The sequence below is a fragment of the Canis lupus genome, chromosome 20 (genome assembly GCF_003254725.2).
Source record: "Canis lupus dingo isolate Sandy chromosome 20, ASM325472v2, whole genome shotgun sequence".
Classification (NCBI taxonomy): Eukaryota; Metazoa; Chordata; class Mammalia; order Carnivora; family Canidae; genus Canis; species Canis lupus.
The window spans coordinates 28,805,732-28,819,429 of NC_064262.1; the positions used below are offsets into that span (position 1 = coordinate 28,805,732).

The 13,698-nt window shown below is 41.1% G+C and overlaps 1 protein-coding gene across 9 annotated transcripts in view; it reads left to right on the forward strand.

Annotated features, from left to right (window-relative positions):
- Positions 1-13,698, forward strand: part of CADPS (calcium dependent secretion activator) — a 460,562-nt gene that overhangs the window by 366,245 nt on the left and 80,619 nt on the right. For 6 of the 9 annotated variants that reach the window (XM_035703531.2, XM_035703534.2, XM_049097817.1 and 3 more), the window contains 2 exons: positions 7,566-7,712; positions 11,087-11,242. In XM_035703531.2, the coding sequence (XP_035559424.1) occupies positions 7,566-7,712; positions 11,087-11,242 (303 nt within the window). The remainder of the gene's footprint in view (positions 1-7,565; positions 7,713-11,086; positions 11,243-13,698) is intronic. The other 3 variants (XM_049097818.1, XM_035703542.2, XM_025456449.3) reach the window with 1 other exon arrangement.

The window sequence follows — 13,698 nt, forward strand, 5'->3', positions numbered from 1 at the left end:
CAAGCGTGGCTGTGTTGCATAAAACTTTATTTTCAAAAACAGGAGACTGTCCTGTGGGCTATAGTTGCCATTTTCTGGCCTAGGCTTTTGAGACACACCTCAAGAAAAGGACTACTGTATGGCCAGATTTGTTTAGAAAATTCTGTATCCCCTACTCATCCACCCCACACTCATATCTCCTAGAGAACCACAAAGCACAACAACAGATTTGAAAACTCTGAGAACATAGTAATATAGACCCTCATTTAACTCTGCTTCACCTGGAGCTTCCTAAATGTATTTAACTACTTTTTTTTTTTCAGTGGGATATCTATCCTGTAGGACCAATGACAGGAAATCCTGTAGGGTGTGAATCTGGCAATTTCCACAATTGCTTAGCAAATCTTAGATCCTATTTGAAAATGTCTGGCAGATTCAGTACCACCTCCGTTCCCCAGCAAGGGGGAGGGCTGTGACTCAGGGCTGCCAGAGGGTCAGTCTCAGGTTTGCCTTTCTAGAGACATAGAAGGCTCCTAGGTGGAGAGAATTTTCTAGTATGGTTTGAAAAGCTCCAATAAAACCTGGTATCACTAGCTTTGCCCTGTTAGATTCTTTTTTTCCCTTTTATGTAAGAAAAGCATTTTGTTCTTTCAAATCCTTTCCATCTTTGGGAAAAAGCAACCAGTAAGAAGCAAAATGGGGGTATGTACAGCACACTTGGAGACACTCCAGAACAGATATTCAAAACCCTTTTCCTTGATTTATTTGACTTGACCTGTACCCTATCTCTAAGAAGTTTTCTGGATTGAGATTCTTTCTCTAATATTATACTGCATGATTCTAACTGATAAAGAAATCAGTGCAAATACAGCTCTTTTAGTCACCACCCCCTACGCCACGTCCAAGCCATGGAAGAAGTTTCTTCACTTACCTACCGAGAGCAGGTTAACAGGCAGTTGCTCTTCATTTGCAAGCACCAAGAAATCTAAACTTTAGCTTGCTATTTTCAGGCTTATACCATCTCTTCCTATGGCCCTGCTGACTTTTAACTCATGAAAATGAAACTGGGTCCCTTAATCACAAAGCATGAATAAGCGAGTGTATTTTTTTTAATGCTCATTATAATTAAGACGGTGGTGCTGTAGAAAATATCTGAGAAAAGGAATAAGTTTCAAATGAGTAATATTCACATTTTAAAAATAGAAATGATCTTGAAATAGCTTTTACTTACTTGCATTTAAACGCAGATACTGCTACTACCAGCCACGTGGCAGGAAATGATGGGTATCTATCACTGTTTCTTAAAGGGCTCTACAGTTAGGGCCTTGCCCTCCACTCACCGGCCAGAAGGCAAGACTTTGAAACTCTGTGAACTCTTTTTTCATCTGTAAAACTAATTTTTTAAAGTGTCCTTACTCGATGTCTGAGAAGTGTCATGAAGCTCTGTGATAACATTACTAATGTCATTTTATAATCTGTTAAATTCTTCAAGCAAGTAACTGCTATCCCTCTTGAAGTATTAAATATTCTTAATACCATCAGACATGGAGGTAGAATCAAAATTATTTTACAATTGGAAGTGTTAGTCAAGGAAGGTTTTGTTGGGGACTCCTTCTAACGATTAAAAATATAAAATTTGAACTCTTGGATTGCAGTCATTTAAAGATCTGAAAATTAGTGAAGGATTAATAGTTGTAAATAATAACCTGGGAATGTTTTATGTAGATATTTTTTCTCAAGTAGCCTTTTGCTCTCCCAGACTGTGCTATTGGTTAGTGACTGTGATTGTGATCTATTCAATTCATGGTAAACATTACATGCCTTTTAGAGCATGTGGAGGTATTTGTAAGTGCCAACTAAAACAAACTAAATTACGATTCTTTGAAACCACATGTTTTATTAGCTGATATGTAAACAGAATGTGGATGCTCTGACAGATTCACAGAATGGCCAGCACAAAATGAAGGGTAAAAAGAGCTTGGGGACGTGCTTTTATGTGCCAAGAAGAATGAGTCTCCCTATACTTCCTACTGGTGAAGAGAAAGTACAAGATTTTATCTGAGTACTAGTGAAGAAGCAGAGATTCATTTTCCTTTTGGGATTTTTTTCCAACTAAAGAATGATCTTTTTGTAATGTTTTTATTAAACTTACTCAAAAACAAGAAAGTGACCTAGATAAATAGATTTCACTTGCTCGACTTTCTCTACTCTTACCATGTGTTGCTGCAGGACACACACACATGCACGCATACACACTGGTGCACACACTGCCTTTCCCTCAAATAATTGTTATATTTAAATAGTTCTGTTTCTTCCAGTTTTCAAAAGTTATGACCACAGGCACTTGATTACAGGTAAAATGACAGAAATGCATTGCAGAGCTTATTCAAAAGAAACTAGCATTCAAAATACTAAAGAAAAATAGCACTCAGACAAGAAAATGTTACTAATATATTGAGCTTGCTAAATGTAGATCAAAATTATTTTTCATTCTTCCGATTTTTTTTTAATGATTTTATTTGTTTTCTCGTGAGAGACACAGAGAGAAAGAGAGAGGCAGAGACACAGGCAGAGGGAGAAGCAGGCTCCACGCAGGGAGCCTGACTTGGGACTCCAGCCCATGTCTCCAGGGTCACGCCCTGGACTGAAGGTGGCGCTAAACCGCTGAGCCACCTGGACTGCCCAGATTTTCTTATTTCAAAATATCCACCTATAAAATAAAACAGAGATACAATCCTTTGGGCTCGATACAACTGAAGCTACCTGACAGAAAGGGTAAAATGACCAGGTCCTATTTAGAAGGATGGCCATCCGCCTACACAGATAGAAAAGGCAGCTGCATCTCTGTTTCCATTAAGCCAGAAATAGTCATGATGAGAGTCTCAATATATTTGTGGAAAATATCATTGTGCAGCTTCGACCATACTTGAAGATGGTCAGTCTGTCAAGAACAGGCTCAAGCTAGAGCCCATAACCCTCTCACGGATGTCCATCAAGACACGTCATGGGACCATTGCTGGGCAGGTTGTTCACAACTCTCTCTACAGCCCTAAATAAGAGTTTTTGGTCCTAACAGTGGGAAAACATTTCTACCAGCTTTTTAGAGTTGGCTCCTTGTTAGTCAAGTCATTACAGCCTTCGGTGTGGAAGCAAACTTAGAAAGCATGCAGTCCAAAGCTTCCCAGGACTAGTACCAAGGACCCATTCCACACTATCCTTTTCTTGACAGATCATGGTTCAATCTCCACTCCAGGCACGGGGAATCCGTGCTTCATGGTTGCCCATTTTGGGTAAGGATGGCTCTGAATGATTGCACTAAACACTGTGCAGAAACACAGTATATGTTTTTGATATACTCACACTGAAAAACCTGGGTTTCTCATTTCTCAAAATGCACCTTATCTCTTTCTGCCCGAGATACACGTAAGAAACATACTTTTTAAATAACTTGCATTTTCCAGATTGTCAAGAATATCAATGTCTTAATAATAATAACCATCAGACCAAGGACACCTTAGCAACATGTAGGTGACCTGGTAATGAAATACAAGAGTACTAGACTCAGGAGTATGAACTCCTGATTCTCCTATTAACTTGCTGGGTGGGAGTTATCTGACTTGGGCAAGTAATCTGACTAAAGTATCCTCCTTTGTAAAACAAGGATTTTGAAGACCCAAGGCCTTTTCATCACTAGCATTCTAGAAAATGTCATCTTCCATATTCATCCCATGACATTTGGTCACCACTTGCCTCCCTAGCACCTGGAACAGGGACACAGCAGGTACTCAATAAATATTTATTGACTAACATTTATTAAGGAATCATACAGCCTGAAACTTATAAGGATACCCTAGGAAAACTATAAGGAGAAGAGGAGAAGATACAATCCCCTGGTCAGGGATTTCAATCTGGCTGGGTCTGAGCAACATACACACAAGAAAAAATGACTTTAAATATTTACCAGTGTACAAAAAAATAACAAAGAATGATGAGAGCATAGAGTAGAAGTCAATGAATCTCCACTGAGGAGTCATGAAGGAAATAACTTGGAGAATAAGACCTTCAAAGGAGACGGGTGCTGGGAAAGAGCATGAGCAAATGTAAAAACGTGAGGGAAAGGAAGGCATGTGATGGAAACAAGGAATGCTTGATTTTGGCCAGCACAGGTGAGGAGGGAGGTAAGCCATAGGTTGGTAAGTTGATTGGAGGGGAGTCTACAACCCCATGAAGTTTAGAACTTTATTCTCTAGGTCATACTTTTCAAACAAGGGTTTGACAGTTCCCAGGCTGATAAGAATTGGTCTTTGGCAAGGAAGAGGGGCAAAAAATTTTTTTACTCTTGCCATGTATATGTATGTATAAAGCACAGGTCTACATAGAGTACATAAACAGATCTACAGTATATTGATGGTATTAAATTCTCATGGGGAAGATAGTTGGGGGCCTGGTGGTGATAATGAATAAAAGGCTGGAAAACACCACTCTACATTATAGAAAGATATCAGAGAGTGCCCACCTCCCTAAGCTAGGGATTAGACCGAAGCATAAGCATTGAGAAAGGCTTTAGGGTCCAGAGCACCAAAAGAAGACAAGATGTACTATGTACATTCATGCAACAAATGGCTTACAAAGGGGGAGGCATTCTGAATCTCAAATCTATCCCCATCCTGAAGTCTTTGAGAGAAGACTTTACCATATCCTCTCTGCATGAAGACACAATCTTGTTTAGAACTTATTCCTGAACGAAGGGATGTCTCTACGTCTAGTCATTTCATCCATAGAATTGAGGCATGCACATTTGTGACATTCATCCATGTGTGTGAGAGAGAAAGAGAGAGAGAGAAGCTGAGAATTTTTTAATCAAGTGCTCCAGGGTCAGGCCCTTTGACCTGAATAGGAGCTGGATAGCAGAGTCCCCACAATGAATGAGGCTAACTTTTTATTTTTTAGTAATCTCTACACCCAACATAGGGCTCAAACCCACAATCCCGAGATCGAGTCGCACGCTCCTCCAACTGAGCCAGGCAGGTGCCCCAGAATGAGTCTAATTTTTAACATGTATCAGTTGTTAGGATTGCAATTCACACTTCTTATGCTATCCAGAGATATCCCATTATGATTCTCACAGAGAAGCATGTGATGGACTTGTTTTTTAGGCAGTTGCTAAAGGGCCCTCTAAAATAATAATTTGTTATATCCATCAGCAGCTCCTAGAGCCTGATCTGACCCGAGTGCTACTAGAAAATTCTTCCCTTTCACATGTATATAATGCTTGGAATTGCCTCTTTGACTATTAACATAAGCTATTAATATCCAAATGAAATATTAGTAACATTAATAGTACACTATATTGTTTTGCTAAACAGAAATATCAAGCATGTTCCAGTCTTTTCAACATAGAGCATTATAGTATGTCACATGAAGGAAATGTTTCTACGTGAGTCCAGCACAGCAGTCCAGCCAAAATGTCATATTTTACAAATACAATATGTTTTGATTAATATAAGTATTTTTCAAATTTGCATATGCAAAACAAAGCTCATTTCTAATTTGTGTAGCCACCATCCGCTAATATGTTTAAATTAAGTTGCTTTTGCATACATCTGTATGTTATTCATTCCTAGCTACTTTTAATTTGCTTGGAATTGACATTTTAACTTGCCAGGCTGCCATCTCTAAAGATCTCCTAATTCCTTGATCATTATTCAGTGTGTGTGTCATCTAATGATCACATTTGCTTATGTAGGCTTACACATGTCTTAATGGAAATCGCCAACGGTTTTGTTACATGGCCGTGTTTAAGTCTGAGAGCCACCAGGGACTGACTTCAGAGGCAGTTAAACAGAGAAACATCGAAGACAAAGTTCCATTGTCCCATCTACTTACTAGTCATATTTGGCTAATCTCTTGACCATTCCCAGAAGAGCACCCTCTCATCCCAAGTAGAGAAGCATAATTGGCTTTCCCAAAACGTGAAGTGTAAAGGACAAACCTGTGTGACACCTGTTTCCCGTAAGGAAAAGAATGCTAGGTTTGGCAATTTTGCATTCTAGGTTTTGCCATCCATATTGCCATTGTGAAAGAGTAGCTTGTTTCCAGAGGGAGGCAGGTGTCCAGCCTCTCCATAGGGTCCAGGATTTCTGACTTATCAGGAGGCTTGCCCCGCTAAGCAAGCCCAGAGGCAGCTCCAGCCCTTGCAAGAGCTCTGTTAGTCAAACACAGCTTGCCCGGGGCAGAGCTGCTTTGGCAAAACTTGCTCTTCTGCAAGATCCAAAAAGAAACCCTCAACTCCTCTGCCAAAGTTCTGTCAACTCCACTTAAACAGGAAGGCTCCTCTCAGATGCAGAGTTAGGCTGGGCTGTACCGTGCCAGTGACTTTGGCTGGATGGAACACCCTTAAAATGCCACTACAGAGACACACGGTGCCAGCTTGCAGAGCAGTAAATGCCACAGTCCCTCCACAGAGATACAGTTGATTCGAGTTGGGGGTTTTGTTTTGTTTTATTTTCTCTCTTTATTCATAAAGCTATCCATCTCTGCATCACATCAGTGGATCAATCTTCGTTCAAAAACAAAAGGCTGTTGCAGGTCACATTTTGTAACTTTTTATTAATTTTAACATTTTACCGAAAAAATGCGCCGCTTGGTTAACTTTCACAAACTGAGCACACCCCCCGTAACGATCACCCAGATAAAGAAACGGAGCATCCCCAGCACTCCAATAGCCTCGCCTTCTTTCTTCCAGTCTCCATCTCATTTCTGGGGCTGGCTAACACAAGGCCACATTTTAAATCCACGTGTGGTCCAAGAATTTAAAATTAAAGAGGAGTTTGGGATTCTTTTCTTTCCCTAGTGTCCCTTTTGTGTGGGTAAATATTTCTCGGTGTTAATTGGGCTTTGTTTGGGAGAGGACGTTTCTTTAAGTGTCTTATACAGTTATTCCAAGCTAATTCTTCTTCTCGATACAATCCCTTCATCTTTGCCATCATCTCTGACGCCCTGTTGCACATACAGCCGTCCTCAGAAGTAACCGTTGGCAAGTGTGCGTTCAAGTGGGTGAACTTCCCATTGTGTCTTGTATCTGATATCTGACTTGAGAAATGTGCCTCCATCAAAAATAATCTATGAATTAAAAAATAAGAAAAATGAAAGTGCGCCACCAGTGCCACCAATCCCAGCTGCTTCTCCAGCAGCCCCAACTCCACCAATGCCAAGACTTCCATGAACTTCAAGTTCTTACCATCAGACAAGTTCTAGACTCTCATGGCAGTGGATTTGGAAACTGAAAGCCCCTCGCAAAGGCTTTTAACTAATGTGATCATTGCACATCGGTGTCTTTGAGTTTCCCACACTTTTAAGTCACTCTGTGGTTAATTTTTCTCCATTAACTTCCGCCATTTCTCTCTGAATACTGAACTGCACCACAGCTCCTCATCCGTAAGCTGTCTTCTGAAGTGTGTTGCTTGAGTTTTCACTGTTGTCTTGCTGTGGACTTAGCCAATTTATTTACAAGTGTCATGTGCTTCTGCTACATCTGCATTGTCACTGTGATGGTATTTTTTTCTTTCTGTCTGTTTCTTCCACAGGAGTTTAACCAGTAACCTACCCAATGTGAACCTACCCAATGTGAACCTTCCCAAAGTACCAAATCTACCAGTTAACATCCCTCTAGGCATCCCACAAATGCCTACTTTTTCGGCACCGTCATGGATGGCTGCTATATATGATGCTGAGTGTGTATTCAGTTCACATTAGATCTAATTTAAATTTAAGTGATCTTGGCATGGATATGTATTGTTTATTTCTATACATCCTATGTAACAGAGATGGAGATGGATAATTAGACATATTTTGCTGATCATACAGAGACAATATTGTTTATTTCTGGCATGCAGCGTGTTTGTAAGACGTTTGCTATATATACAGCACTAACAATTTGTCTTACGCCCACTGAACGCTTGAGGACTATGTTTCACTTCCTGAATTCTTTTGCAAAAGGAGTCTGCCCATGTTTTGTTTTTTTGTTGTTGCTTTCCTCTTCTTTCTTTCTTTCTTTCTTTCTTTTTTAATTCAGGTGCCATGACTCTAGGAGTTATTCATTCAAAAATAGTTCAAGAAACCTCTTGGATGGGCTGGCCAGTCATCTCTGGCCTGATCCAAATCTAAGAAGGAAGCACACTTACCTAGAAGCTGGGGTTTGCTTTAAATAAAAAATTCCTAGAGACTGTTTAAACCATAAAGCATATTTCTGGTGTCAGCAAATGGCAGGATATAGTAACAGTATGTTCAAGGCTAAATGAAAACTTCTGAATGGATCAAGCCTTAGTAATGTCTATGTTATGTAAAGATACTTTCCAAGGTCATAATGCAATATGGAGCATTGGGATCTAGGTAGCAAGAAGATATCTAAATTTGAGAATGTAAGAGTCAAACAACAAATAAATAAATTTTGCAGCAGCCGTATCATCTGTGGTCTGAGGATAGGGCCATTCTTTACATTCATCGATGCAAATGCCAGGAATGCATGGGTTTGTCTTTTGGGGAGGCCTGGCTGCCCCTTTAAAGCAGCAAGCAGCTCAGGGGTTGAGGTTGAGCAGCTGAACCCGCTTTTTTTTTCCCTTGGCAAGAAGAAGATCCAGCACCCCTAAATTCTACCTCAGGGAAATTAAATTAAAACCATGTGCATGATTTAATAAGTGAAATAGGGTTTAGTGATTCTATACCCTCCTTTGATCCTTTTCTTAGACCACAGCTAATTATAGTCCAGATAAGCTTTTTCTTGAAAGAATAAATTGGCACATTTTCAAAGGGAAGTGTTATTATCAAAGGAATAAAAAATGATCTGAAACTGGCAGTGATGTTTTGAAATCTTGAAATCGCATTCATCAAGATGGCCCGCAACATTTTTATTTTTGCAGCGATCCAGGTAGAAACAGGACATTAAATGACTGCTCTACTTGGCTGCTTCAAAGTTGCCTAACATTTTTAAAAACCTATATTCGTTCACAAGTCACAGTGAAATCATATGGTCAATGTGTCTGATTCTCTTTTAAAGACAAACTAAAACCTCCAAAAAATTTATAACTGAGAAAAAAAATTCTTCTAAAAAAAGTAAATCATATTCATGCTAAGATGACTATATCAAAAGTTAGATTAGGTAGTATCTGTTAAAAATTAAAATATAAATACCTGAAAGCTTTTCTTACCTTCTTCTCTGCATGCTCCGTGGCATTGTTTTTGAAAAGATATGAATCAAGACATTGTAATAAAGCAGATAATGGTCTCCATTCAATTAATTAAGGCATGAGTGGGAACACATTTTGGTAACTGCTCAGCAATCAAAATAATCTTGGTGCTATTGCCTTAACATTAACAGTTTATCTTAAAAATAAAAAGAAAATATTCTTTTCCTCATGTCAAAACTTAATAATAAGCTCTTCAAAGAAAAAAAAAACCCTAGAAGAATTTTTTGAAACTCTGAAACCAGATGGGTGTCAAAATGTTGTTGTAATAAATACCAATTATTGCATTCATATGTACTTAATGATTTAAAACATACAACTATGCAGTTCCAAAACGGGGTTTAGACTAGACAAAGTTGGGGTTTCTTTTTCCCAAGCCTAGGTTGGGGTAGGGGGAAGGCTGAACTTTCATGAAGAAACAATGCATTCCCCCACTTTTAAACGGTGCTTATGGCAGGATCTGAATAGAAGGCATAGATCCTCAATCACCCACCAGGAAATGCCTGATTCTATATCTTTTCATAATTCTAGTTTCCTCCTTTGCCACCTTTCATTTTAAGGACGTGTTTCCATGTTACCTTCTTCTGCGTGTCAGATACATCTACATACTGACCTCAGACTGGTCTGTCCTTGGAAACATTACCCTGTTGGTCCAGGCCGTAGGCTCCCTCTCGGCATGTTGGGAGTTTGCCCCCACCCCACCCCACAGTAGCTGTGTATGCGTTTATGCACTAGCTATATTTCTCTCTGAAGCATTAATTCAATGCAGCTGGCATCTGTCACAATAGAAACACCCACTCTCATCTGTTTCTATAGACGATGTCAGAACAAGTGGTAATGCATGGTGTGTTGGACATTTTATAAATTACCGTGTTAGCATTAGTGGTATGCGAGGAAGGGGGGGTGGGTGGCCACCCCTCAGAGCTCCAAATGGGACTGTTACCAAAGAGAAAGCCAGCCAGAGAAGGACAAGAGGGTGAGAGGCGGAGCATTTCTCATATACAGGCTTTCCGTGGATGCCCCAGGTAAAAGTTTCTGAGACGTCATTGTACAGAAAAGAATCAAGACCAATTTCTCCATCTGTACAGGGGACTGGGTAAGGTGGTGCAATGGTAAAAGAGCTCGGGTTTTGAGCCCTAAGACTTTGCAAATATCCCTTGTTGGCTTATCAGTCCCCCCCCCCCCCAACTGCAACTCACCTCATCCTGGGTCTGCCTCTGCAACAGGCTGGTCTATGATAATTGGAGTGCGAACCAAACTGAACACGAATATTGGACTCGAGGTATCCAGGTGTACTCGTCTTGATTTGAGTCACCCCAGTTTCTTTCCAGCTCTTCAAGAGAGAAAGCAGGTCCTCGCTCACCACTTTGTTAGCACTGTCCTTTTAAAACTGAAAGTCTTGTGCAATCTCCAAGAGGCCTCTGCTCTGGAGGGGAGCTGGGGAAGTGCATGAAACCCTGAATTTTAATAACTGCATGTTGCCATGTAGTTATTATCCGTTGAAACTTACTTCTCCCTCTGGTTTGTGGCCTTCATCTGAATCATCACATGTGTTAATGTGGTTATTAAAAGAAGGCTGATTTTTACCATACACCGTCTCCGAGTCATGGTGGGGCAACACCTTTCCTCAGACTTCTCACTGGTCTGGAATAATTGGCCGAACAAAGCAGACTAAGTCATGTATGGTAAAACTCAAAATCTGCCGGTGGAGACTTCCCCCCACCTCCACCGCCAACATGCGTCGTTTTGTATGTTGAAGCCACTGTTTGCCTTGAGCCTTCTAGCTCCTAGTTGTCTTTGTGTCAGCTTTTCCAGAACCCAAGGCCCCCTGGGTGACTCTTGTTTTCTAACTTTTATCCTGCCAGTAATGGATCAGGCACCTCAGAAGACCTGTTCTGGAAACTCGACGCCCTTCAGACCTTCATTCGGGACTTGCACTGGCCCGAAGAAGAGTTTGGAAAGCACTTAGAACAACGGCTAAAGCTGATGGCGAGTGACATGATTGAATCTTGTGTCAAAAGGTAAGCCTGGCGGCTGGACAGGCCCCACACGCCTTCCCTGCCATGCTCTGACTCAGGGAATGGTAGCTGGCACCTCTTTTGATTGGCTGTAATTTGGATTTTTTTTTTGAGAAGGTGATTGCTTGGCCCAGTCAGCTGGTGGCCCCCCAAGTCTAGCTCCTGTTCACCTGCCCCACACCTGTCCCAAAACCAACACAGTATGGTAGCCAGTGTTTTCGCTCAGTTCCATGAGGAAAGGACGCATGTGTGTTCCTGTTCCTCTTTGTATCCCTGGTATCTAGCAGCATCTGACAGAAAATATTTACTTAGAAAATATTCGTTAAAGGTGTAAGTGTCTGCATGAGGAGAAGGCCATGGAAAAAGAAGTACATGTGGTTCTGGAGCCAGTCTATCCAGTACAGGCAGCAGAAAATGAAGGCCTTTTCAGGGATGTGAGCAGTATCTCAGCAGCATCATTCATCCCATACACATGAACTGAGCGCATATTATGTGCCAACTCCTAGTTGTCCTACCCCAAGTTGAACTAGATATCGGTAAGGGAGCATGAGACCTTAAATGTCCATTTTGATTTCCTACGAGTTCCTGCCCCCTATATTGCCATGGCATATAGGATTGGGGTGGGAATGCTGGGCTTCAAGTTCCCAGGTAGACTGTGAAAAGGTGAAGAGAAGAAAATGAGAACAATATGCATCCATTCAACAAAGATTGTTTAGCTCCTCCTACCTGCCAAGCACAGGGCTACATTCTTGGCATGCCGTGAAGAATGAAAGACCACATCCCTTCCCTCCTGGACTATCTATATGTGTGTATCAGACACAGAGATGGAATTCTTCTGGTTTAACATCATTATCATCACCCTATCCCCAGACACACATCCAAGTTCCTTTTCCAGTTCATAATTCCATTACTTTTCCCTCATTCAAAATGAAATAGAAGAAAGAAAGAAAGAAAGAAAGAAAGAAAGAAAGAAAGAAAGAAAGAAAGAAAGAAAGAAAGAAAGAAAGAAAGAGAAAGGCCACAAACAGCACAGGCCACTCCAGACCTCCAGATGTTGGATAGATTCGTTGATGGATCAGTTGTGGGTGATGGGGGCTGCGTTTGTCTAGGAGTGCTCTGAATTTTATATCCTGGAAGAAGAAAAGAGAAGTAATTGCATCAGAACTGGAAACCAAAAGGGCAAAAGAACAACACGGGCCCAGGCAGGTGAACGTCTCAGCAGGAACTGGGGAAATAGCTACGTGCTGTGCAGAGTCTGGGCAGGTGTTTGACGGCACTTCTGAAAGCTCAAAGTCCTGGTGATCCAAATTTTGCATTTTGTTCTTTTCTTCCTACTCTTCGAACCAAGGGCAGGACTATTGTTCAAACTCAAGGTCAAAATATTCCCTTAGAATTTTGAATTCTACCATTTTCTACATAGTTTCCATCAGTTATAGGAAAAGCAGCTCTTTTCTTGTAGCCAAGCCATTCCACCAAAAACCTCTCACGGGGCAGTTCCCCTGTGGTCCCAATCGGTACCCAGGGCTGTAGCACATTAGAATGAACACTGTTTTCTGATCTGTGCACACAATTGTACCAAAAGACATATATGCCCTTCTGAGAAGCTAGTTTTGGGAATAGGGAGTTGGAAGTGGGGAGTTGAGGTGAAAAAATGGGAAGACGTGTAAATGTGAAAGATAGACAGTGATTCCATCTTATCCCTTACCACAGATCTCTGTGGCCAGCCACCTTAAAGTGTGAACTACTCAGCAGCAGGGAGTCTATCTTATTTGTTTTGAGCTCCGGGCCTTCCCCAAATCCCAGCAGCATGCTTGGGACATAGTAGCTGTTAAGTAACCTTTTTTGAATTAAAGTTGGTCAACATTCCCACTTGCTTGACACTGGATGCTTAAATCTCTTGATGTCCCTTCCAATTACGGCCCCAGATGAAAGCAGACAACTGCAAATATAAGTGTAAATATCATCCTCTGACCTCCAGATGCAGAGAGTAAAACATGAAAAAGTCCTTGGATGCTTTAAGATATAGAATCTATATGAGCAGTATGAGCAGAGCCTAGAACCATCACTTTCCTCTTTGAGACTGAATAAACGGCTGTCATTCTAGAAGGACGTCACCGTAAGGACATTATTTCATAGATGTAAATATGCAACATCCAAAAGTCATTCATCCGATGAACGTGACAAAGCCTCCAGTCTAGTCTATATCAGATACTGTGTTCCACCGAAATGCAGCACCCTCAGCCCTATTCTGGAGGACCGTCAGCTGAATTCAGTGACTTTTCCATCCCTGGCATTTTGCTCCATGGAGCCCTCCCAGTCATATTAATTTTGCATTTGGTTTCCCCTCTTCACAGCCACACCCTCCAAGGGCAATTCACAGTTCCCCTGTGAAAACAGAAGACATTTACTTCATTGTAAGGGAAAGATGTAGCACTTCCCTTTCTTCAGTTGGGCCAGAG